The 26,208-nt window shown below is 52.3% G+C and overlaps 3 protein-coding genes across 3 annotated transcripts; all 3 read left to right on the top strand.

The window, feature by feature from the left end:
• The first annotated feature begins 654 nt into the window (after positions 1-654).
• LOC129631743 (sialic acid-binding Ig-like lectin 13) lies at positions 655-6,915 on the top strand. Its single transcript, XM_055552976.1, has 7 exons — positions 655-1,090; positions 1,293-1,571; positions 1,801-1,848; positions 4,983-5,240; positions 5,474-5,567; positions 5,855-5,936; positions 6,254-6,915. The coding sequence occupies exons 1-7, from the start codon at positions 655-657 to the stop codon at positions 6,266-6,268; spliced, it is 1,212 nt and encodes a 403-aa protein (XP_055408951.1). The 3' UTR covers positions 6,269-6,915.
• Positions 6,916-10,207: 3,292 nt separating this feature from the next.
• LOC129630704 (sialic acid-binding Ig-like lectin 13) lies at positions 10,208-13,594 on the top strand (the record flags this gene model as incomplete). The annotated part of the gene is made up of 6 exons (XM_055551204.1): positions 10,208-10,247; positions 10,311-10,697; positions 10,887-11,165; positions 12,674-12,931; positions 13,163-13,256; positions 13,528-13,594. Coding segments are annotated over exons 1-6 (1,119 nt in total), but the record flags the coding sequence as incomplete, so codon positions are not given.
• Positions 13,595-16,454: 2,860 nt separating this feature from the next.
• On the top strand, positions 16,455-20,604 carry LOC129630703 (sialic acid-binding Ig-like lectin 14). The gene is made up of 8 exons (XM_055551203.1): positions 16,455-16,496; positions 16,804-16,886; positions 17,057-17,121; positions 17,186-17,575; positions 17,766-18,044; positions 19,577-19,834; positions 20,200-20,335; positions 20,568-20,604. The coding sequence occupies exons 1-8, from the start codon at positions 16,455-16,457 to the stop codon at positions 20,602-20,604; spliced, it is 1,290 nt and encodes a 429-aa protein (XP_055407178.1).
• The last annotated feature ends 5,604 nt before the right edge of the window (positions 20,605-26,208 follow it).

The following is a 26,208-nucleotide window of genomic DNA, read 5'->3' as shown; positions in this document are numbered from 1 at the left end:
TAATTCACTCTTCCTTCAAATATAAAATTCTAAACATGTATGCATCTACAAATGGAGCCTCAAAATCCATAAAACAAATATTCACAGAATTACAATTCCTCTTCACAGGGAGCTCCAAATGCTGGGACACTTACTGGGTCTCCACTGGACGGTGCTTCAAGGGTGTTTGACACTGAGGGAGGGTGCACAGTTGACCTCCTCGCCCCCCACCTCCCATGTACTTAGGTCCCACCCTGGCTGGACCGATCTTCACAAACACCTACAAGCTGTGACTCAGGGGGTCTGGCCAGAAGGGACTCTTTGTCGCTTTGCAGAAAATGATCCCCGAGGGGAAGGGCATTGACAGGGAGGCGGGAGGTGGGGCTCTGGCCCAGCATGGGATGTGAATCTGTGCAAGTCTCTCACCTTCCTTGGCCCAGTGTCCCCAGGAGTGGATGTGAGGTGGTGGGTGGGTGGTGGATCCCTCAGGGCTCTTTCCCCTGCCAGCATTCTCTGGTGTGAAGTTCCTCCTCCAACAGAGGTTTCTTCTGACCTCACCCTCGTCTTCCTGCTGGTGCCTCCTCTAGATCTCGCAACTTCCACTTCCATTTCCTGCGAAATGAACCTGAAGAAAGAGGCTTGCCCTGAGGGAATCTGCCACTGCCAACTACAGACATGCTGCTGCTGCCGCTTCTGGTGGCCCTGCTCTGGCGGAGGGAGGGAGCTGAGGGCCAGATGGGGCCTGGGGAGAATTACAAGCTGCAGGTGCCGGAGCTGGTGACGGTGGAGGAGGGCCTGTGTGTCCACGTGCCCTGCTCCTTCTCCTACCCTTGGGATGTCTGGGCCATTTTTACCTCAACTCTGGGCTACTGGTTTCGGGAAGGGGCTGCAACATCCAAGGATGCTCCTGTGGCCACAAACAACCCAGACAGAGAAGTGCAGGAGGAGACCCAGGGACGATTCCATCTCCTCGGGGATACCCGGGCCTACAACTGCTCCTTGGAGATCAGAGATGCCAGGAGGAGGGACAATGGTTCATACTTTTTTCGGATGGAACGAGGAAGTGTGAAAAACAATTATATGTCTAACCAGCTCTCCTTGCATGTGACAGGTAAGGCGGGCTGTGGGGGGAGGTCCAGGAGAGGTCACAGGGAGGGTTCCAGGGCAGGGCTGGGATGGGAGCCCCTCCTGGGAGGGCGTCTGGGGTAAAGTGGCAGCCCAGAGGGTGAGGCTGGACCGAAGCCTGAGGCTTCTCTGGGGGCCACACCCCAAACCCTCCTCCTGATCCCCTGTCTCCCCCCTCCTCTCACCAGCCCTCACCCACACACCTGCCATCCTCATTGCGGGGACCCTGGTGTCCGGCCGCCCCGGGAACCTGACCTGCTCTGTGCCCTGGGCCTGTAAGCAGGGCACGCCCCCCATCTTCTCCTGGAAGGGGGCCACCGTCTCTTCCCAGGTAGTCACAACAGCCCTCTCATCGGTGCTCACCCTGACTCCACGGCCCCAGGACCACGGCACCAAGCTCACCTGTCAGGTGACCTTGCCTGGAGCTGAAGTGACCACAGCGAGGGTCGTCCGCCTCAACGTGTCCTGTGAGAGCTGGGCCAGGACGCCCGGGTCCCTGACGGGGTCGGAGGGCAGAGGGGAAGGGGGCACCAGGGCCTCAGACACCGGGTTCCAGAATCCAGGCTGGGAGGGGGTCAAGAGGACGCCCGCCCCCACCCCCACCCTTTCCCCGTTTCTGCAGCTCCTGGGGACACTGGGCGCAGGTCCACCAAGGTCTCGCCAGTGACGTGGATCCACCATGTCTCTCTGTCCCAGACCCTCCGCAGAGCTTGACTGTGACTGTCTTCCAAGGAAACAGCACAGGTAGGAAGGAGGTCCCCTCCTGGGTTGTCGGGAGCGAGGCTGCTTCCGGCTCAGGGCTGGGCTGGTCTCTGCTGGTCCCTGCCTCACTCTGGACCCACCCCAGTGACCAGAGCCCCCTAGTGGGTGAACCCAGTGGTCCCTGCCCATCCTCTGCCCCCATGGCCGCTGTGCCCAGCTGTCCCCACCTCCCCTCACTCCCCTGGGACTTGTCCACTTCCTCCTCCGCTCCCCAAGAGCAGGGCGACATCCACAGGGCAGAGCCCACCCCTCAAGGCGCCTCATCACCCACAACCTGACTCCTCCAGCTCTGCTGTTTATTTCCTCCCAATAGTTTTACATTTAAAAACATTTTTTATTTAAACAGTTTTACATTTTAAATTTTATCTTTGGCTGCACTGGGTCTTCGTTGCCGCACAGGCTTTTCTCTAGTTGTGGCAAGCAGGGGCTACTCTCTGCTTTCGCTGTAGGGGTTCTCACTGTGGTGGCTTCTCTTGTTGCAGAGACGGATTCTAGGTGTGCAGGCTGCAGTAGGTGCGGTGCGTGGGCTCAGTAGTTGTGGCTCCTGGGCTCTAGAGCACAGGCTCAGTAGTTGTAGCACACGGGCTTAGTTGCCCTGCAGCATGTGGGATCCTCCCAGACCAGGTATCAAACTCATGTTTCCTGCATTGGCAGGTGGATTCTTTACTGCTGGACCACCAGGGAAGTCCTCTCCCAATAGTTTGTAATTTACATCTATTTTGACAGGTTATGTATTATTGTTCTGTCACTCAGTCATGTCCAACTCTTTGCAACCCTAAGAACTGCAGCACGCCAGGCTTCCCTGTCCTTCACTATCTCCTGGAGTTTTCGCAAACTCATGTCTATTGAGTCAGTGATGCCATCCAACCATCTCATCCTCTGTCGCCCCCTTCTCCTCCTGCCTTCAGTCATTCCCAGGTCTTTTCCATTGAGTCGGCTCTTCGCATCAGGTGGCAAAAGTATCGGAGCTTCAGCTTCAGCATCAGTCCTTCCAATGAATACTCAGTGTTAGTTTCCTTTAGGATTGACTGGTTTGATCTCCTTGCAGTCTAAGGGATTCTCAAGAGTCTTCTCCAGCACCACAGTTTGAAAGCATCAATTCTTAGCGCTCAGCCTTCTTTATGGTCCAACTCTCACATCTGTACATGACTCGTGGAGACACCATAGCTTTGACTATATGGACCTTTGTCAACAAAGTGATGTCTCTGCTTTTTAATATGCTGTCTAGGCTTGTCATATGTATTTCACAGAATCAAAAATTCAAAATGTTCAGCAGAGTCTGTCTTCAGACGCCCAGTCCCCTTGTGGGAAGTTACCTGTGTCCATGAGCTGCTCTGAGCCTTGGTTTGCTTGCCTAAAGCATCTTAGGCATCCTTTGATAGCAGTAGTTCAGACATCCCTATTCTTCTTCAGGACTGTGGAATGCTCCAGTGCATAGATGAATTCTGAGTTCTTGTGCATCTATCAGTGGGAAATTGTGGTGTTCCTTTTATTCTACTAACCGAAACACTGCACAAGTTATCTTGTAACTATTGTACTATTCTTTTATATTCTTTCCATTATGCTTTATCATGGGATATTGAATATAGTGGGCTTCTCTGGTGGCTCAGATGGTAGAGTCCACCTGCAATGTGGAAGGCCTGGGTTCAATCCCTGGGTTGGGAAGATGCCCTGGAGGAGGGAATGCCAACCCACTCCAGTATTCTTGCCTAGAGAATCTCCACGGACAGAGGAACCTGGCCGGCTACAGTCCATGGGGTCACAAAGAGTCAGACACAACTGAGCGACTGAGCACACATACACAGTGATTGTCACAGTGCTTAGACGGATGGGCTACCCACTCCAGTGTTCTTGGGCTTCCCTGGTGGCTCAGATGGTAAGGAATCTGCCTGCAATGTGGGAGACCTGGGATCAATCCCTGGATTGGGAAGACCCCTGGAGGAGAGTATGGCAACCCACTCCAGTATTCTTGCCTGGAGAATCCCATGGACAGAGGAACCTGGTTGGCTAATCCATAGAGTCGCAAAGAGTTGGACACGACTGAACTGACTTAGCATGTATGCATACCCGCAGCTACATTTATCAATCACATTTGCTTCTCCCACTTTGAGTTTAAAAAAAACAAATGCCACTATTCGTCCTGTGGCCTCATTTCTGAAGGCCCCCCCACACCCACCCCAACCCCTTCCCTCCAGCCTTGCAAGTCTATGTGCTTTTCCCTGATATGCACAGGCCTTGATCATCTTTGCAAGCTCTGTTCCTCCTTCCCTTAATGCCCTTCCAACCCTTCATCATCATCTTGCCGTCCCTGTCTTCCTTTTTACACTTGACTGCAGATGTTGCCTTCTCCAGGACGCCCTCCTGGGCCTGACAGTAGCATTCACATTGCCATACCCAGGGGCTCTTGCCACCCAGAGTCACTGCCACCGTAAGTAATATGTGGTGTTGTGAGCCCATTGCTGGGCCCGAGTTCCTCACCAGACTGTTTCTAAGAGTGAGCCTCCTTGTTTAGTTCCTATCGCTAAGTCATGTCTTAAGTCTTTTGTGACCCCATGGACTTTAGCCCACTAGGCTCCACTGTCCATGGGATTCTCCAGGAAAGAATACTTGAGTGGGTTGCCGTTTCCTCCTCCAGGGGATCTTCCCAACCCAGGAATTGAACCCGCATCTCCTGCACTGGCAGGCAGGTTCTTTACCACTGAGCCACCAGGGAAACCTGAGCCTCCTTGGAGACAGCTTGTTAAATCAGTAAATTGGTGTCAAGTGAAACCATGAATAAGGGACAAGAGTTTTCAGGGTCAATGTGGGTTCTAAATGAAGGGCATGTGGAATTAATGGCAGGGCTGACAGCACTTAGGGGTGTCCTGTGTAGGCCAAGAGCCTCCCTGTTTGCTTCCTAGGGACTGGATCCACAAGGCAGAGCCCATCAGCGCCGACTGAGCACACAGCAGTGCTGAGGGACCACGCTCACTCTGTCTCTCTGGGTCCCTCTCACAGAGTCTGTGATTCTCCCAGTCAGGGTCTGTGGGCCGCTCCCTCTCAGCCGGCTTCCAAGTATATCTTCCTCTTCCTCCCAGTCTCTGAGTCTCTCTGACTCTCCTTCTCCTTTTCTCTAGCATCCAAAGCCCAGGAGAACGGATCCTCTCTTTCAGTCTCGGAGGGCCAGTCCCTGCGCCTGGTCTGCGTCGTTGACAGCAACCCCCCCGCCAGGATCAGCTGGGCCCGGGGGAGCCTGACCCTCAGCGCCTCGCCGCCCAGCCACCCGGAGGTGCTGGAGCTGCCGCGGGTGCTCACGGGAGACGAAGGGGAGTTCACCTGCCGCGCTCAGCACGCCCTGGGCTCCCAGCACATCTCCCTGAGGGTCTCGCTGCAGAGTGGGTGTCCGGGGGCTGCCCGCGGAGGCCCACCCCCCCGCCCACAGGCAAACGAGTGCCCCTAACGACAACTGCTGGGTGGGCAGGTGGCGGGGTAGGGGGGCGCGGGCACGTGGGGTCCTCCATCCGGTGAGTGAGGGGAGCCTGGAAGGCCAGGGACCGCAGTCCACCTGGGAGCGGGAGGATGAGGCTGAGGACCAGCGGGTGACGCGGCCTCGTCCACTCTCCCGCAGGGCGGTCGGCGTGCCTGGCAGAGGCGGTCCTGGTAGCCATCTGGGAAGCGGCTGTCAAGACCCTGCTCCTCCTCCTCTGTCTCCTGGGCCTCCTGTGAGTACTGCCCCGGGAGAGGACGCTGAGGGCAGGGCAGGAGGCTGAAGGGAAGGAGGGTGGGCAGGCGCACCTGAGGATTCCGCTTGGGGACCGGCTTCACACCCCGCCACCCCCAGCCCACTGTCAGGGATGGAGGTCCCTGCTGTGCTCCAGGAGGTCTGTGGGGCCGACCGCCCTGTCCCACCCCTCCTGCCCCTGAACTACGGCTGGGGGGCGGGGGGTGAGTCCGCATCCCGGTTGAATCCCAATCTGAAAAGACTGCAAGAGCCTGGTCTGTCCTGCAGAGTGAGGTGCTGCACAAGGACTTCAGCCAGGCCAGCAGGGGGCGTGTCAGAGGCAAAGGAAACCCCCCCTTTAACCCCTCAGGTGAGTGATGGGGCATCTCACCACCAACATCCCAGTGCACACCTCCCCTGGGATGGCTCCTGGGATTGCTACACTCGGGGCGGCCAAAACTCAGCTGCCATTTTCCTCCTCAAACCCGTTGCTCTACTGGGTTTATTGTCCCGTTGATGACAGCCCCCATCTGAAGGCCAGAAGGGGATGGGGCGCAAGGTGGGTGAGGGGGGCGGGGTGAGAGGGCAAGGCGGGCCAGGGTGCTAGGTGAAATTGCCCGCCTTTAATCCCCGCCCCCTTCTACGGATCCAGCAAATCACTAAAGGCTCCCCGACCTTCCCCCTAAGCACAGCTCATCTTGAAGCCGGTCTCCTCCCGGTCCTGACCCTGGTCCTTCCAGCAGCTTCATCTCTTCCCTGAGTCACTGAACCCATGCATCTCTTGCTTCCTCTCGCTGGGAAACACGGTCCTCGGGTCAGAGGACTCACCAGAGACGGTTCCCGTCCACTGCCCGCACAGTCGGAGCAGCTCTGTTTCCTCCCCACGCAGGGGATGGAGGGGCCCACACCACAGGCTGGATTCGAAGTCCTGGAGGGCTCTCCCCTGCTGACTCTCCACCCAGAGTTTCTGTCTGGGATGATGAAAGCATTCTGGAAATAGACAGTGGTGATGGTTTCACTAACATGGTGATGTACTTACTGCCACTCAGGTGTAACATGTGGTTATTTAGTTGCTGAGTCATGTCCATTTTCTTCAACGCCATGGATTGTAGCCCGCCAGGCTCCTCAGCCCATGGGTTTTCCCCAGGCAAGAATACCGCAGTGGGTTGCCATGTTCTTCTCCAGGGGATCTTCCCCACCCAGAAATTGAACCTGAGTTTCCTGCTTGGCAGGCAGATTCTTTACCATTGAGCTACCTGGGAAGCCCTAAAGTGTACCATATACAATGTTAAAAATGATATTTATTTTATGAGTATTTTACTGAAATAAAGCAAAAGGAATGAGGAACACCTCCGTCTTCATGGTGCTGTCATTATGTGGACAAGAATTTTTTAAAATATATTATGAATAAAATTAGAGCGCATCTGCTAATCACACATGTTTGGAGGAAAATCACACAAGGAAAGGTGCAGAATCTGAATGGCTATTTAGCTCAGAATCAGCCAGAGAGGATCCAGGGCAGCAAAAAAGAGAAGTGAGAAGACTGCTGGGTACTCCAGGCAGAAGGTGATGCTGTGATGGACCAAGGAGGCCGTGTAGACAGGGAGGGTATATTTGGATCTGTTGTGAAAGTCAAGCTAATTTCTTTTTTATTTTACCATGCTTATTTATTTATTTGCCCAGCCAAATCTTAGTTGCAGCATGTGGGATCTTCAGTGACAGCATGTGACTCTTAGTTACAGCCTGTGGGATCTAGTTCCCTGACTGGGGTATTGAACCCAGGCCTCCTGCCTAGGGAGCAGGGAGTCTTAGCCACTGGACCACCAGGGAAGTACCTGAAATTTTTTAGTGGAGGTAAATTTTTTAGTGGTGGTAAGTGAGGGAAAAAGAGGAGTGAAGATGATGTTGAAATGTTTCTCCTGAACAACTGGGCAGGTGGAATTGTGTTACGTGGAGGGCTTCAGGGGCTTTCCTGGTAGCTCAGTTGGTAAAAAATCCACCTGCAATGCAGAAGACCCTGGCTCGATTCCTGGGTCGGGAAGATCCGCTGGAGAAGGGATAGGCTACCCATTCCAGTATTCTTGGACTTCCCTTGTGGCTCAGCTGGTAAAGAATCCGCCTGCAATGCGGGAGACCTGGGTTCGATCCCTGGGTTGGGAAGATCCCCTGGAGAAGGGGAAGGCTACCCACTCCAGTATTCTGGCCTGGAGAATTCCATGGACTGTATAAGACTTCAGAGAGTAGGGATTCAAAATGCAATGTTTTTTTCTGAGAAGCCCCTTGATATGCACCTGTGATGCCAGGGAGCGAGCTGGACAGGAATGTCTGGAGATCAGGAGAGGGCTCCAAGACAGAGACCTTCAAATGTATAGTTAGGATAAGATGATCACAGATGAGATAAAAGGAAAAGGGGTTGTGGGTTGGTGGAATGATAAGGGAACAGTACTTCCTCAAAAATTAAAAATGGAATGAACATCTGATTCATTAATTTCACTTCTGATATCCATCAAAGAGAACTGGGATCAGGGGCTCTCAGAGACATTTGCACACAGGTCTCAGAGATACTGGCATGTTCACAATAGCCAAGTGATGTAAGTGACCCAAGTGCCCATCAACAGTTGAACAGACAGACAAAATCATGGAATGTTACTCAGCCTGAAAAGTGAAGGAATTTCTGATACATGCTAGCACATGGATGAACTAAAGAAATTACGTAAGTTGGATAACCATATATGACTCTGCTTACACAAGGTACCTAATGTAGTCAAATTCCTAGAGATAGAAAATAAAACTGTGGTCGCCAGGAGATGTGAGGAAAAAGGAATCCGGATTTGGTATTTAGAGTTTCGACGTTTTCATCTTCAAACCAGTTATCTTTCTTTATCGCTGGATTAAAAAATAAAACCATCAGTTCAATTCAATTGCTCAGTCGTTTGAGCTCTTTGCAATCCCATGGACTGCAGCACACCAGGCTTCCCTGTCCATCATCAAGTCCCGGAGCTTGCTCAGACTCATGGCCATTGAGTCGGTGATGCCATCCAACCACCTCGTCCTCTGTTGTCCCCTTCTCCTCCTGCCCTCAATTTTCCCCAGCATCAGGGTCTCTTCCTGTGAGTCAGTTCTTTGCATCAGGTGGCCAAAGTATTGCAGCTTCAGCTTCAGCATCAGTCCTTCCAATGAATATTCAGGACTGATTTCCTTTACGATGGACTGGATTGATCTCTTTGAAGTCCAAGGGACTCTCTACACCTCAACACATTTTCTCTAACCCCACAGTTCAAAAGCATGAATTCTTTGGTGCTCAGATTTCTTTATGGTCCAACTCTCACATTCATACATGACTACTAGAAAAACCATAGCTTTGACTAGATGGACCTTTGTCAGCAAAGTAATGTCTCTGCTATTTAATATGCTGTCTAGGTTGGCCATAGCTTTTCTTCCAAGGGTCAAGTGTCTTTTAATTTCATGGCTGCAGTCACCATCTGAATTAATTTTGGAGCCCAAGAAAATAAAGTTTCTCACTGTTTCCATTGTTTCCCCATCTATTTGCTGAGAAGTGATGGGACCAGATGCCATGATCTCAGTTTTTTGAATGTTGAGTTTTAAGTCAGCTTTTTCACTCTCCTCTTTCACTTTCATCAACAATCTCTTTAGTTCCTCTTCGATTTCTGCCATAAGGGTAGTGTCATCTGCACATCTGAGGTTATTGATATTTTTCCCAGCAATCTTGATTCCAGCTCGTGCTTCATCCAGCCTGGCATTTCGTTCGAATGATGTACTCTGCATAGAAGGTAAATAAGCAGGGTGACAATATACAACCTTGATGTACTCCTTTCCCAATTCGGAACCAGTCCCTTTTTCCGTTTCAGGTCCTAACTGTTGCTTGTTGACCTACATGCAGATTTCTCAGGAGGCAGGTACTTATTAAAAAAAAAAAACTTCTCCCAATGCTGCTGGGACACACAGCAATATCACCTGTGACACGCCTCAGAGCAGTGCTGTGTGTCGGGGGAGGAAGTGAGGGCCCCGGGCAGGGGGCATCTCTCCGGCTGGGACCAGGTGAGTCGTATCCCTTCTGGTCTCCAGGTCACCACCCAGAGACGCTCACTGCTGGGGGGATGCGTGAATGGGTGGCTGGCTGCTGCCTTCACTCCACCCAGGAGCCCCTTCTTGTCTTCTGCTCCAGACACTCCCACAGACCATAAAGAGCCCTGCATCTCGCAGGAATGACCACCCAAGGGTCTCCGTGAGGCTGTGACCATCCAGGTCAAGAGTGGAGTTGAGCAGTGCCCTGGTGTAGACAGCAGAGCTCAGATGGAAGAACCTTAGGAGGCCGCCTGAGTCCCAGCCCTCGGTGTCCTCAGAGGTCCGAGCTCTGGTGCTGGAGGGACGAGCCCCAGATAGGGGTCAGGACAGGGGTCCCCTGCTTGTCTGCTCCTCTCTGGGCAGGTCTCTGGGGTCTCTGGGCCCAGGGGTGCCTGTCTGCTGTGTGTGGAGGGGGAGGAGCTCCGGCTCTGAAGTTTCTCTTCTGTGAACAGAGTTTCTTGCTCCTCCCCAGCTTCCCTCGGGTCTCCCCGCAGCCCTACCTCCCTCTCCCTTCCCTTCTCTTTTCACACACAGGAGGCCCAGACACCCTCCAGTTCAGACATGCTGCCGCTGCTGCTGCCGCTGCTGTGGGCGGGTGAGTGGAAGGCAGGGCGGGGGTCGCGGGCCGGGGGCTCGGCTGATCCTCGGTTCCCCGCAGGGTCCCTGGCTTATAATTCGAGATACTGGCTGGACGTGCAGCCGTCCGTGTCGGTGCAGGAGGGCTTGTGTATCCGCGTGCCCTGCTCCGTCTACTATCCCAGGGAAGGCTGGAAAGACTCCGACGCAGCTCATGGCTACTGGTTCCGAGAAGGGGTGGATACCGATGGAGATCCGGCGGCAGTGGCCACAAACAACCCAGCGCATGCAGTGCTCAGCGAGACCCAGGGCCGATTCCTCCTCCTTGGAGACCCCCGGACCAAAGACTGCTCCCTGGACATCAGAGAGGCCCAGAGGAGGGACACAGTAGTATACTTCTTTAGGTTGGAGAGAGGGCCTACTGTGAAATATAATTATAAATGGCATCCGCTCTCGGTCCATGTGATGGGTAAGGATGGGGCCAAGTGGAGGGCATACATACAGGGGTCCTGAGGGTCCCCAGGGCAAGGTGGGAGGGGAACCCTGTCTTCTCATCCTGGGAGGGACCCAGAGGTACAGGATGCTGGGGAACAGACTGCTCTGAGGGGTACACGGGGGTCCCCCCTCCAGTCCTGGGTCCGTGTCTCCACCTCTCCAGCTCTGACAGACACACCTGACATCCACGTCCAGGGGACCCTAGCATCTGGCCGCCCCACCAACTTCACCTGTGCGGTGCCATGGGCCTGTGAGATGGGGACGCCACCCACCTTCTCCTGGACCGGGGTCGCCCTCACCTCCCTGCACCCCAAGAGTCCCCACTCCTCAGTGCTCACCCTCACACCACAGCCCCAGGACCATGGCACCAACCTCGCCTGTCGAGTGACCTTTCCAGGAACTGGCCTGAGCACACGGAAGACCATCAGGCTCAATGTGTCCTGTGAGTAGGGGCCCAAGAGCCCGGGTCCTGGAGGATGCGGGGGAAGGAGGTGAAGGGTCCTGGGTGGGATACTCGGGGACTCTTCTTGGAGACAAGCTGGGGTGAAGACGGAGACTTCTGCCTCACCCCTTACTCCTGACCCCCCATCACAGTACAGCAGGATTTTTATTCCTTTCTCTTCCAGATGCCGTGCAGAACCTGGATATTCGGGTCTTCTGGGAAAACAGCACAGGTGTGAGATCCCTGGGCAGCATGGAGGACAGATGGGGGGATGCTGTGAAGACTGAACAGAATCAGGACCCTCATCACTCATCCCCTCTTGGCTCCTGCGTCTCCCCTCCCCTGTCCCCCACTCTGTCCCCTGGCAGGACTCTCTCTGGGCCACTGTGGACTCCTAGGTGACTATTCACTGTCATCTCCCCTTGTTCCCTCTCTTCCCACCCCTCTTCACCGCTCACTTTCCCATGCCATCCTTTCCCTGATTCTCTGTCAGTTTCCTGACTGTGCCATCCCCACCTCCCAGGAGTCTGAGTTCCCAAGCTGGGTACCAGGCTCCTGGTCTTCCCTCGTGGCTCAGATGGTAAAGAATCCACCTGCAATGCAGGAGACCCAGGTTCGATCCCTGGGTGGAAAGATCCCCTGGAGGTTGAAATGATAAGCCACTCCAGTCTCTGCTTGGAGACTTCCATGGACAGAGGAACCCGGCGAGCTACAGTCCATGGGGTCGCAGAGGCGAACATGACTGGATGACTAACACTAACAGTAGGTTCCTGCACTTTTCTGCAGAATGCAAGCTTAAACTGATCCACCCTGGGGTTTCCAGTCCTACCTTTGCCCTGAAGACCCTCACAAATCTCTGTCCTCAATGTCCTCCACTTCCCCTTATAGGCACCCTCCAAATGGAGTAACGGAGTCTACATCATGGAAGTCCCTTTAGACTCTATGTCTCACCCAGTCCTCCCCAGGACTTTGCAAACTTGACTTCCTGAAAATGCTCAGTGTCCTCCCTCTGCCACCCCCATGACGGCAGCCCCAGCTCTGGCCTCCATTCTCTGTCACCTTAACGTGGTCCAACCTCCCCTCTGCCCTGTCTCTCTCTAGTCTTGCCTTGTCCAGCCTGCAATAACTCAGGCACCACTGGGAGGTCCACATGCCCGGAAAAGACCCTCCTGCCCTGCGTGGCTCCCTGGGTCCTGATCACTTGTATGCAAGGCTCCAGGTTGTCAGACCCAGGCGTGTCAGCACCCGGCACACAGTCACACATAAAGGCTCACCTCCTGGGATGTTCTCTCCCAGGTTTAGCTGTAGCTGACTCTCCTCAAACACTGATCCCCTGTCCTGGGATCATAGAATTGCCTCTCCTTCCCCAGCCCCTGACTTCTGGGGCCTTCACCCCTACTTGTCCTTGCCTGAGATGAAATCTCAGAGCCACTGTCCTATATCTGGGATGACAGAGAGGGGAGAAGGGCCTCTCACCCCTACCCTTCCTGCTCTCTCTGTGTCCGCAGTCCCTGAGATCCTGGGCAATGCCACCTCCCTGCGAGTCAGGGAGGGCCAGTCCCTGCGCCTGGTCTGCGTCGTTGACAGCAACCCCCCCGCCAGGATCAGCTGGGCCCAGGGGAGCCTGACCCTCAGCGCCTCACAGCCCACCCACCCGGAGGTGCTGGAGCTGCCGCGGGTGCTCACGGGAGACGAAGGGGAGTTCACCTGCCGCGCTCAGCACGCCCTGGGCTCCCAGCACATCTCCCTGAGGGTCTCGCTGCAGAGTGAGTGTCCGGGGGCTGCCCGCGGAGGCCCACCCCCGCCCACAGGCAAACGAGTGCCCCCTACGACAACTGCTGGGCGGGCAGGTGGCGGGGTGGGGGGACGCGGGCACGTGGGGTCCTCCATCCGGTGAGTGAGGGGAGCCTGGAAGACCAGGGACCACAGTCCACCTGGGAGCGGGAGGATGAGGCTGAGGACCAGCGGGTGACGCGGCCTCGTCCACTCTCCCGCAGGGCGGTCGGCGCGCCTGGCAGAGGCGGTCCTGGTAGCCATCTGGGAAGCGGCTGTCAAGACCCTGCTCCTCCTCCTCTGTCTCCTGGGCCTCCTGTGAGTACTGCCCCGGGAGAGGAGGCTGAGGGGAGGGGAGAGGCTGAGGGGAAGGAGGGTGGGCAGGCGCACCTGAGGATTCCGCTTGGAGACCGGCTTCACACCCCGCCATTCCCAGCCCACTGTCAGGGATGGAGGTCCCTGCTGTGGGGCCAACCACCCTGTCCCACCCATCCTGTCCCTGAACCACGGCTGGGGGCGGGGGGTGAGTCCACATCGCCCCTTTGAATTCCAATCGGAAAAGACTGCAAGAGCCTGGTCTGTCCTGCAGAGTGAGGTGCTGCACAAGGACTTCAGCCAGGCCAGCAGGGGGCGTGTCAGAAGCAAAGGAACCCCCCCCCCCCCCTTTAACCCCTCAGGTGAGTGATGGGGCATCTCACCACCAACATCCCAGTGCACACCTCCCCTGGGATGGCTCCTGGGATTGCTACACTCGGGGCGGCCAAAACTCAGCTGCCATTTTCCTCCTCAAACCCGTTGCTCTACTGGGTTTATTGTCCCGTTGATGACAGCCCCCATCTGAAGGCCAGAAGGGGATGGGGCGCAAGGTGGGTGAGGGGGGCGGGGTGAGAGGGCAAGGCGGGCCAGGGTGCTAGGTGAAATTGCCCGCCTTTAATCCCCGCCCCCTTCTACGGATCCAGCAAATCACTAAAGGCTCCCCGACCTTCCCCCTAAGCACAGCTCATCTTGAAGCCGGTCTCCTCCCGGTCCTGACCCTGGTCCTTCCAGCAGCTTCATCTCTTCCCTGAGTCACTGAACCCATGCATCTCCTGCTTTCTCTCGCTGGGAAACACGGCCCTCGGGTCAGAGGACTCACCAGAGACGGTTCCCGTCCACTGCCCGCACAGTCGGAGCAGCTCTGTTTCCTCCCCACACAGGGGATGGAGGGGCCCACACCACAGGCTGGATTCGAAGTCCTGGCGGGCTCTCCCCTGCTGACTCTCCACCCAGAGTTTCTGTCTGGGATGATGAAAGCATTCTAGAAATAATGGTGATGGTTTCACTAACATGGTGATGTACTTACTGCCACTCAGGTGTAACATGTGGTTTAGTTGCTGAGTCATGCCCATTTTCTTCAACGCCATGGACTGTAGCCTGCCAGGCTCCTCTGTCCATGGGATTCTCCAGGCAAGAATACTGCAGTGGGTTGCCATGCCCTCCTCCAGGGGATCTTCCTGACCCAGAGATCTAACCCAAGTCTCCTGCTTGGCAGGCAGATTCTTTACCACTGAGCCACCTGGGATTCCCCAAAGTGTCCCCTATGCAGTCTTAAAAATAATTTTTATTCTATGAATATTTTACTGAAATAAAGGGAATGAGGAACACTTCTGTCATCATGCTGCTGTCATTATGTGGACCTGAATTTTTAAAAATATATTAAAAATAAAATTAGACCACATCAGCTCCTGACATGTTTGGAGGAAAATCACACAAGGAAAGGAGCAGAATCCCAATGGCTATTACAACAGAATCAGCCCTAAAGTGTTAGCCTGTCAGTCGTGTCCAGCTCTTTGTGACCCCATGGACTGTAGCCTGCCATGCTCCTCTGTCCATAAGGAATCACCAGGCAAGAATACTGGAGCGGGGTGCCGCTCCCTTCTGCAGGGGATCTTCCCCACCCAGGGAGTGAACCCAGGTCTCCTGCATTGCAGGTGGATTCTTTACTTTCTGAACCACCAGGAGACCCCAGAAAGATCCAGGGCAGCAAGAAAGAGTTGTGGCGAGAGTGCTGGGCACCCCAGGCAGGAAGTGATGCTGCGATGGCCCAGGGAGGTCATGTAGACAGGGAACGTATATTTGGATCTATTGTGAAGGTCAACCTAGTGGAATTTCTTTTCTTTTTAAAAATCTTTACTTATTTATTTGCCTGGCCAGGTCTTAGTTGAAGCATGTGGGATCTTCAGGGATGGCATGTGACTCTTAGTTGTAGCCCATGGGATCTAGCTCCCTGACTCGGGTAGTGAACCTAGGCACCTAGTCTAGGGAGCAGGGAGTTTAGCCACTGGACCACCAGGGAAGTACCTGAAATTTTTTAGTGGAGGTGGTAAGTGAGGGAAAAAGAGGAGCTAAGATGATGTTGGAACAAAGATGTTGTTCAAATGTTTCTTCTGAACAACTGGGCAGATGGAGTTGTGTCACATGGAGGGCTTCAGAGAGTAGGACTTTGAAATGCCATGTTTTTCCTGCGAAGCCCTTAGATATGCAACTGTGATGCCAGGGAGAGAGCTGGATAGGAATGTCTGGAGATCAGGAGAGGGATCCAAGATAAACACCTTCAAACGTAGAGTTAGTGTAAGTTGATCATAGCCGTGGTTAAGTCAGGGGGGCAGCAGGTTGGTGAGATGGTAAGATATTGGTACTTCCTCGGAAATTAAATATATTATTAGCATGATCCAGCCATTCTGCCTCTGATTATCTCCAAGGAGAATTGAGAGGATGGACTCTTGGAGACATTAGCACACATGTTCACAACAGCCAGACAGTGGAAGCAATACAAGCACCCCTCAGCCGATGAACTGATCAACAACCATGGAAAATTATTCAGCCTGGAAAAGGAAGGAGTTTCTATTCATTTCTGCCTATGCTGGGTCTTTATTGCTGCACGTGGGCTTTCTCTGGTTGCAGCCAGCTAGGGTTACAGTCTGGTTGTGGCGTGTTGATTTGTCATTGTGATGGCTTTTGTCCTTGTGCAGCCCGGTTTCCAGGGCAGGCAGGCAGGTAATTGTGTGGCATGGGCTTAGGTGCTTTCCAGCATGTAGGATGCTTCCTGACCGAGGCTCGAACCTGTGTCCCCTGCATTTCAGGCAGATTCTAAACCACTGAGCCACCAGGGAAATCAAGGAGAGATTCTCTGACACATGCCACCACGTGGATGAACTCTAGGGACATTATGGTACCTTTAATAACCCAGTCACAGAAAGTCAAATAGTATATGATTCCACATCTACGAGGTACCAAAGGTGTCAATTTCCTAAAGACTGAAAATTAGAACTGGGGTGGCCAGGAGATGGGAAAAAGAGGAATAAGGATTTGTTGTTGAGAGTTTCAAGTTTCTCTATTGGAAAAGAGTTAGTTTTTTATTAGAGTGAGAGAAATCATATTCACTTAAAAAAAAAGACCCAGAATGCTGCCAGGACACATGGCAATCTTACCAGCGACAAAACTCTAGACCCGGCAGTGCTGTGTGTCGGGGGAGAAATGAGGGCCCCGGGCAGGGGGCATCTCTCCGGCCGGGACCAGGTGAGTCGTATCCCTTCTGGTCTCCAGGTCACCACCCAGAGACACTCACTGCTGGGGGGATGCGTGAATGGGTGGCTGGCTGCTGCCTTCACTCCTCCCAGAAGCCCCTTCTTGTCTTCTGCTCCAGACACTCCCACAGACTGTAAAGAGCCCTGCATCTCACAGGAATGACCACCCAAGGGTCTCCATGAGGCTGTGACTGTCCAGGTCAAGAGTGGAGTTGAGCAGCGCCCTGGTGTAGACAGTGGAGCTCGGATGGGAGAACCTTAGGAGGCCGCCTGAGTCCCAGCCCTCCATGCCCTCACAGGTCCAAGCTCTGGTGCTGGAGGGACGAGCCCCAGATGGGGGTCAGGATGGGGGTCCCCTGCTTGTCTGCTCCTCTCTGGGCAGGTCTCCGGGGTCTCTGGGACCAGGGGTGTCCTGTCTGCTGTGTGTGGAGAGGGAGGAGCTCCGGCTCTGAAGTTCCTCTTCTGTGAACAGTTTCTTGCTCCTCCTCAACTTCCCTCGGGTCTCCCCGCAGCCCTACCTCCCTCTCCCTTCCCTTCTCTTTTCATACACAGGAGGCCCAGACACCCTCCAGCTCAGACATGCTGCCTGCCGCTGCTGCTGCCGCTGCTGTGGGCAGGTGAGTGGACGGCGGGGCGGGGGTCGGCGGGGTGGGGCCTTGGCTGATCCTTGATTTCCCGCAGGGTCCCTGGCTCAGGATCCGAATTACTGGCTGAAAGCACCGAGGTCCGTGTTGGTGCAGGAGAGCCTGTATGTTCGCGTGCCCTGCTCTGTCTCCTATCCCCAGAAAGGCTGGAACAACTCTGACCCAGCTCACGGCTACTGGTTCCAAAAACCAGCCCATGACTACAGAGATCCGGCAGTGGCCACAAACAACCCAGAGCCAGAGCATGTGGTGCTCAGTGAGACCCAGGGCCGATTCCTCCTCCTTGGAGATCCCCGAACCAAGGACTGCTCCCTGGACATCAGAGACGCCCAGAGAAGGGACACAGGAGTATACTTCTTTAGGTTGGAGAGAGGGCCTACTGTGAAATATAATTATAAATGGCATCCGCTATCTGTCCGTGTGACGGGTAAGGATGGGGTAAAGGGGTGGACATACATACAGGGGTCCTGAGGGTCCCCAGGGCAGGGTGGGAGGGGAACCTTCTCTTCTCATCCTGGGAGGGACCCAGGGGGTACAGGATGCTGGAGAACAGACTGCTCTGAGGGGCACACGGGGGTCCCCCCTCCAGTCCTGGGTCCGTGTCTCCACCTCTCCAGCTCTGACAGACACACCTGACATCCTCGTCCAGGGGACCCTAGCATCCGGCCACCCCACCAACCTCACCTGTGCGGTGCCATGGGCCTGTGAGATGGGGACGCCCCCAACCTTCTCCTGGACCGGGATCACTCTCACCTCCCTGCACCCCAAGAGTCCCCACTCCTCAGTGCTCACCCTCACACCGCAGCCCCAGGACCACAGCACCAACCTCACGTGTCATGTGTCCTTCCCCGGAGCTGGTGTGAGCACAGAGGCGACCATCAGGCTCGATGTGTCCTGTGAGTGGGGAGCCAAGAACCCGGGTCCTGGAGGATGCAGGGGAAGGAGATGAAGGGTCCTGGGTGGGATACTCGGGGACTCTTCTTGGAGACAAGCTGGGGTGAAGACGGAGACTTCTGCCTCACCCCTTACTCCTGACCCCTGGTCACAATGCAGCAGGATTTTTATTCCTTTCTCTTCCAGACGCCGCGCAGAACCTGGATATTCGGGTCTTCTGGGAAAACAGCACAGGTGTGAGATCCCTGGGCAGCATGGAGGTCAGATGGGGGGATGCTGTGAAGACTGAACAGAATCAGGCCCCTCATCACTCATCCCCTCTCGGCTCCTGCGTCTCCCCTCCCCTGTCCCCCTCTCTGTCCCCTGGCAGGACTCTCTCTGGGCCACTGTGGACTCTTAGGTGACTATTCGCTGTCATCTCCCCTTGTTCCCTCTCTTCCCACCTCTCCTCACCCCTCACTTTCCCAAGCCATCCTTTCCCTGATTCTCTGTCAGTTTCCTGACTGTGCCATCTCCACTTCCCAGGAGGAGACTGAGTTCCCAAGCTGGGTACCAGGCTCCTGGTCTTCCCTCGTGGCTCAGATGGTAAAGAATCCACCTGCAATGCAGGAGACCCAGGTTCAATCCCTGGGTCAGGAAGATCGTCTGGAGAAGGGAGTGGCTACCCACTCCAGTATTCTTACCTGGAGACTTCCATGGACAGAGGAGCCTGGCAGGCTACAGTCCATGGAGTTTCAAAGAGTCAGACATGACTGGGTGACTAACACTAACTAACATCAGGTTCCTGCCCATTTCTGCAGGAGGGCAAAGTCAAGTTCATTCACCCTGGAGTTTTCTAGCCTCCACACTGAAGACCCTCACAAATCTCTGTCCTGAGTGTCCTCCACTTCCCCTTGGTCGGGACCCTCCGATCTGAGTAATCAGAGTCTACATCTTAGAAATTTCTTTAGACTATGTCTCACCTAACCCTCCCCAAGACTTAGTTTGCAAGCTTGTCTTCCTGAAAATGCCTCATGTCTTCCCCTTCTCCACCTCCATGACCACAGCCTCAGCTCAGGCCCGCATTCTCTCTCTCACCTGGACTTGGAGCAGCCTCCCCTCTGGCCTGTCAGCCTCTAGTCGTGCCTTGTCCAGCGTGCCATAATTGGGGCCACAAAGGGGTGTCTGCAGGCCCAAAGCTGACCCTCCTCCTTCCCTCCATGTCTCCCTTCTCCTTCATCACCTGTGTGCAGGCCTGCATGTGGCCAGACCCACATGTGTCCATGCCCAGCACATGGTCACACATCAGAGGCCACCTCCTTGGATATTATCTCCCAGGTTGAGATAACATCTTCTTCTAACATCCATCCCCCTGTTCTGGGTTCACTGAGTTGCCTCTCCTCCCCCCGCCCCTGACCTCCGGGGTGGGGAGGCCTTCACCCCTACTTGCCCTTGCCTGTGATGAAATCTCAGGGCCACTGTCCTATATCTGGGAGGACAGAGAGGGGAGAAGGGCCTCTCAGCCCTGCACTTCCTGCTCTCTCTGTCTTCCCAGTCCCCAAGATCCTGAGCAATGCCACCTCCCTGAGAGTCTGGGAGGGCCAGTCCCTGCACCTGGTCTGTGTCATCGACAGCAACCCCCCCACCAATGTAAGCTGGTCCCGGGGGAGCCTGACCCTGAGCCCCTCCCAGCCTTTGGATCCTGGGGTCCTAGAGCTGCCCCAGGTGGTCTTAGGGGATGGAGGAGAGGTCACCTGCAGAGCTCAGCACCCGAGCGGCTCCAGCCTCGTGTCCTTAAACCTAGTTGTACTGGGTGAGTAGAAGCAAGGATGCCCCAGTTCTCTATTTTTTGGCTGCGTTGGGTTTTCACTGCTGCATAAGATCTTTCTCTGGCTGCTTTGCTTGGGCTTCTTATTGCGGTGGGTTCTCTAGTTGCGGAGCACAGGCTCTATGTGTGTGGGCTCAGTAGTTGTGGCACACGGGCTTAGTTACTTTGCAGCAAGTGAGATCCTCCCGGACCAGGGATGGAATGGGTGTCCCCTGCACTGGCAGGTGGATTCTTAACCACTGAACCACCAAGGGACATTCAGATGCTCTCTTTCAGAGCTGGGGCCGTAAGCAGGGCTAAGATGTGAACTCACACCTCACCTCTACCTTCTTCCTCTCTTCCTCCTGTAGGTGTCTCCTCTTTCTGCCCCCAAGACTTTGGGGAGAATCAGGGTTCCTGGCCCCTGGTCCTCACCCTGCTTAGGGGCACCCTGATGGGGGCTGGTTTCCTTCTTACCTGTGGCCTCAGCTGGATCTACTACACCAGGTGAGAAGCACTTTCAAGGTGTCCCTGGATTTGAGGGAGGGGGGAAGGGACACCTCCTGTGGCCTTCTGTCTTGTCCTTTCCAGAGAAAACCCTCCATGAAACTGACTCCAACACATCCGGTGAAGAAACCGACACTGACCTCTTATTTCTGAACTGTGTTTCCCCTTACAGGTTCAGAAGTAGGGCTAGGAGGTGTGAGTAAGCCTGGTCCTTCCTAGGGGTGCTCCAGAGGTCTGTGGACAAGGAGGTGCTAGAGAACCTGGCCTAAGCCTTACCCAGGAATAACACCTCATCACATCTGGTCTCCGGGTGTCTTGCTGATAGTTCTACAGGAATGGTTGGGAGGGCAAGGAGGAAATAGATGTTCTTATTACAAAATTGAACTATACCACATGTAATAGTTTTTCTTCTGTGTGCTTACCTTGGAGTGGTTTTGATATGCCCATAACGCCACCCGTAAAAACATGATGTGCGAAAGTGTTAGTTGCTCAGTCACGTCCAGTTCTTTGCGATCGTATGGGCTGTAGCCCGCCAGGCTCCTCTGTCCATGGGATTTCCCAGGCAAGAATACTGGAGTGGGTAGCCATTCCCTCCTCCAAGGGATCTTCCCAATCCAAGGATCGAACCTAGGTCTCCTGCATTGGCAGGCGGGTTCTTTACCAACTGAGCCACCAGTGAAGCCCCCTTGTTCCTGTTTTCTGATTTTTGGCCGTGAGGCAAGCGAGATCTCAGCTTACTGACCAGGGATCAAACCCACACCCCCTGCATTGGAAGGTGAACTCTTAACCACTAGCCCATGAAGGAAGTCCCAAAGGAGATTTTTTTTTTTAATTAGAAAAATTAACTTTTATATGTTTAGGCATATATGAATCATTTCAGTTGCTCTTCATTATTTTATTGTAAAAACAACATGCCCTAAGGGGGCTTCCCAGGTGGCTCAGTGGTAAAGAATCCACCTACCAATGCAGGAGACACAGGAGGTGCAGGTTTGACCTCTGGGTCAGGCAGGTCCCCTGGAGAAGGGAAGAGCAACCCACTGCAGTATTCTTGCCTGGAGAATCCCGTGGACAGAGGAGCCTGGCAGGCTACAGTCCATGGGGTCGCAAAGAGTTGGACACGATCGAGCCACTAACACTTTCACACAAGGAAAAACATAAGAGGCTTTTCCTGTGGAGAGAACATGGAAAATGGACCCACTGTGGCTAACAGGGACCCCAAATAAACTGGAGCCAGGCAGTCATGACAGACATAGGGTTCAATCACGTACACTGTGTTCTTAGAAAAACCACAAGCAAAAACTGTAAGAATTTCTGATTGTGCTAAGATTTTTACTAGAAAAACCGCTCAGGACATGCTCTGATGACAGCCATCATCGGAAATGACAGGTCAGCCAGCAAGGACTTGTGGTCGGTCTGCCAGGGCCATCCGGTCTCTTTTTGCATGTCCTATTGCTTCCATCGGAAAGAAGGCAATGGCACCCCACTCCAGTACTCTTGCCTGGAAAATCCCATGGATGGAGGAGCCTGGTAGGCTGCAGTCCAGGGAGTTGCTAAGAGTCAGACACGACTGAGCGACTTCCCTTTCACTTTTCACTTTCATGCATTGGAGAAGGAAATGGCAACCCACTCCAGTGTTCTTGCCTGGAGAATCCCAGGGACGGGGGAGCCTGGTGGGCTGTCATCTATGGGGTCGCACAGAGTCGGACACGACTGAATCGACTTAGCAGCAGCAGCAGCAGCAGCATTGCTTCCATGGTTTGTGCTTTTCGGAGTCCCTCACCCCTTCACCTCCAAGGAACATACTTTTGGTTACAGCCAAAGACTTCTTATCCCTGGTTTACAAACCTTGTGAACAATAAAGCTGCCCTTTTGCTTTAAGGTAACCCTGCCTTGTTTCTCAGATTTATTTGTAATTTAAGACAAGAGTATAGTTTCTCTGGGCTTCCCAGGTGGTTCAGTGGTAAAGAATCCTCCTGCCGACGCAGGAGATGCGGAGATGTGGGTTTGATTCCTGGGCCAGGAAGAGGCTCTGGAGAAGGAAATGGCAACCCACTCCAGTATTCTTGCCTGAAGAATCCCCATGGACAGAGGAGCCTGACAGGCTACAGTTCATGGGGTCACAAAAGAGTTGAACATGACTTAGCAACTAAACAAAAACCAAATATTTTCTCTATAGTAGCATTTTCCTTTTACCTGAAGGTCTTTTCCTATATTTTTGTAGTGTAGGTATGTTGGTAATGAATTCTCTCAGCCATTGTTTGCCTATCAGTTTTTGCCTAAGATACTTTTATTGGATTAGGAATTCTAGGTTAAATTTTCCTCCTTTCTGTTGTTCAAATTATTTTGGCTTGCTTAGTTTCTTATGAGAATTTTGCTGTTGTTTTCATCTTTCTTTGTAGTTTATATCTTTCTCTGGCTGGTTTTAACATTTTCTCTTTTTCACTGGGTTTAAAAAATTTGATTAAGGGAGTTCTCTGGCCGTCCAGGGGTTAGGACTCCCCACTTTCATTGCCAAGGTCATGGGTTCAATCCCTAGTTGGGGAACTAAGATCCCACAAGCCATGAGGCATGGTTTAAAAATAAATTAAATAATTTAATTAATATGTGCCTTGGTGTGTAAGTGTGTATGTATCTGTGTGTGAGCGAGAGGGAGACAGACAGAGATTATCCTACTTGGAGTGTGTTAAGTATCTTGAATCTGAAATTTTATACTTGTGATCAAATTTGTGAAATTGAAGTCAATGTTTATATATATTTTATTATACATATATTTCTGTTCTTTTATATATATATGTATATGTATATATTTCTAGTCTTCCTGTCTCTATTCTCCTATTCTCCTCTGCATCTCCAATTTTACATATGTGGTATTGCCCAATATGATCTCATTATTGGCCCTGAGCATCTGTTCACCATTTCCAGTCTTTTTTCTCTATACTCTTCAGTTTGAATAGGATCTCTTCTATATCTTCAAGTTTACTGATTGTTCTTCCACAATGTTGAATCAGCTCTTAGTCTCATTCAGTGAAACTCTCACCTCAGGTCATTTATTTTCATCTCCAGAAGTTCCTTAGTTTTTAATCTCATATTTCTTCTTTTATTGTGTTAATGTTTTCCTTTATGTCCTTGAGTATGTGGATCATATTTGTAATAAATGCTTTAATGTATCTGTCTGCTAGGTCTGTTTCCTCTGTCATGTCTCACTGAGTAATTTTTCTTTCATTAAGTGTCATATGCTCCTACTTCTTTATGTCTAGTAATTTTTCACTGATTGCCGGACATTGTCAATTTTATGTGGTTGATGACATGGTCTTGTATTTCTTTAAATAATACTAGTCTTTTTCATGATGAGCAATTAAGTTATTTGCATGTTGGGTCAATATTTTAAGGGCTCTTTAATTTTTGTTGAAATAGCATTGATGTACAATATTGTGTTAGTTTCAGGTGTACTACATAGTGATTTGACATTTGCAAACATTATGAACTGATCACCATGGCGAGTCTAGTAACCACTTGTCCCAACACAAAGTTAGGACAGTATCATTGACCATAATCCGTATGTTGTTTATTGCATCCTTATGGCTTATTGTTTTTATAAGTGGTGGTTTGCACTTATCTCCTTTGCCTGTTCGGCCTCACCACCACCACTTCCTCCCCTGCAGCAACCACCCATTTGTTTTCTGTGAGTCTGTTTTCATTTTATCTTGTCTGTATGCTTTATTTTTTAGATTCCATGTACAGGATCATATGATATTTGTATTTCTGTACCTGACTTATTCCACTTAGCATAATATGCCCTGCATGCATGTGTGCTAAGTTACTTCAGTCATGTCCAACTCTTTGCAGTCCTATGGATCATCACCCACCGGGCTCCTCTGTCCATGGGATTCTCCAGGCAAGAATACTGCACTGAGTTGCCATACCCTTCTCTAGGGGATCTTCCTGATTCAGGGATCAAACCTGAGTCTCCTGCATTGAAGGCAGACTCTATACCCTCTGAGCCACCAGGGAAGCCCCCTTAATATGCTGTAGATTCATCCAAAGTGTCCAAAATGGCAAGATTTCATTTTTTATATCTGAGTATATTGTAATGTCATATGTATCTTATGTACTCATTCATCTATCAATGGACCATTAGGCTGCTTTCATATCTTGACTATTGTAAATAATGCTGCAGTGAACATTGCTGTGCGTATATATTGTCAACTTATTGTTTTTGTTTTCTTTGAGTAAATACCCCAAAGTGAAATTGCTGGATCGTATGGCAATTCAATTTTTAGTTTTTTGAGGGACCTCTGTATTGTTCCTCACAACAGCTGCACCAATTTACAATTCCAGCAACAGTGCACAAAGGTTCCCTTTTATCCACATCTTTGTTATTTGTTGTCTTTTTTTATAACAGCTATTCTGACAGGTGTGAGGTGGTAGCTCATTCTGGTTTTGATTCCTCGAAGATGAGTGGTACAGAGCATCTTTTCTTGTGTCTCTTGGCCATATGTTTGTCTTCTTTGGAAAAATGTTTACTCATGTCCTCTGCCTATGTTTAGTCAGAGTGCTTTTTTTTTCTTTTTGATGTTGAGTCGCATGAGGCTTTTGTAACCCTAACCCTTATCGGATCTACTATTTGCAAATATCTTCTCCCATGTAGTAGGCTGTGTTTTTGTTTTGTCCTTCACTGTGGAAAAGCTTTTTAGTTTCTTAGAGTTTTGTTGATTTATTTTTGCTTTTGTTTCCCTTGCCTAAGGAGACAAAAAGATGTCTTTAAGATCAATGTCAAAGAGACTACTGCCTATATTTTCTTCTAAGAGTTTCATGATTTCAGATCTTGCTTTTGGTATGTCTAATACAGCAGCAGGAACAGACTGAAACACCACAGGAACATTTTCTTGTGTAGACATCACAAGTTTGATGTGTCTCAGTGGAAGTCATTTGAGAATGACACCGTGAAAGTGTGTGTGGGGTAGATATTGAGGTATTTTAAATTTCAGGAAGGGTGAGGGCAGTGGGGTGGTTGTGCTAACTAAGTGCTTGCTTTGATATGCTCCTTTCAGCAGAGACTCGGCTGTACTGAGGTACAGTGAGAGGAGCAGACTCCTTGTTCCTAGGTTCAGTGAGTTTGAATGCAGCCTTTTTGGACAAGCATCATTTGCAAATGTGTCCAGAACCTGGGAAACATTCCCGAGGGAGCTGCAGTTCTTCTGGACTCTGGACAGCACAGATTCTGGTGACTGGGGCAGAGGGGTCAGTCTGCGCCAGGGGAAGTGGAGCGCCCTCTGGGGACAGCGTTATGAACTGCAGCACAAGCGCTACGGGTGCGAACTGAGACAGACAGGTGTATCCGAATGATACCAAGATGCCAGGTAGGGGGTGTCTAGCTTCCCTGGACTAGCTTCCCTGGTGTGGGCTTCTCTGGTGGCTCAGATGGTAAAGAATCTGCCTGCAGTGCAGGAGACCTCGGTTTGATCCCTGGGTTGGGAAGATCCCCTGAAGAAGGGCATGGCAACCCAGTCTAGTATTCTTGCCTGGAGAATCCCACATGAACACAGAAGCCTGGCAGGCTACAGTCCACGGGGTCGCAAAGAGTCGGAAACGACTGCATGACTAAGCACAACAACAGCTTCCCAGGTGGTGCAGTAGGTAAACAATCTGCCTGTCGATGCAGGAGATGTCAGAGACGCTGGTTCGATCCGTGGGTCGGGAAGATCCCCTGGAGGAGGAAATGGCAACCCGCTTCAGTATTCTTGTCTGGAAATTCCATGGGCAGAGGAGCCTGGTTGACCACAGTCCACGGAGCCGCAAAGAGTCTGACCCAACTGATCACACAGGGGGTGCCTAAGATAGCCCCTTTTCTCCAACCAAGGCTCCTCAGCACC

The sequence above is a fragment of the Bubalus kerabau genome, chromosome 17 (assembly GCF_029407905.1).
Source record: "Bubalus kerabau isolate K-KA32 ecotype Philippines breed swamp buffalo chromosome 17, PCC_UOA_SB_1v2, whole genome shotgun sequence".
Lineage (NCBI taxonomy): Eukaryota > Metazoa > Chordata > Mammalia > Artiodactyla > Bovidae > Bubalus > Bubalus kerabau.
The sequence above is the reverse complement of the archived record's forward strand: the minus strand, read 5'-3'. Positions and strand labels throughout refer to the sequence as shown.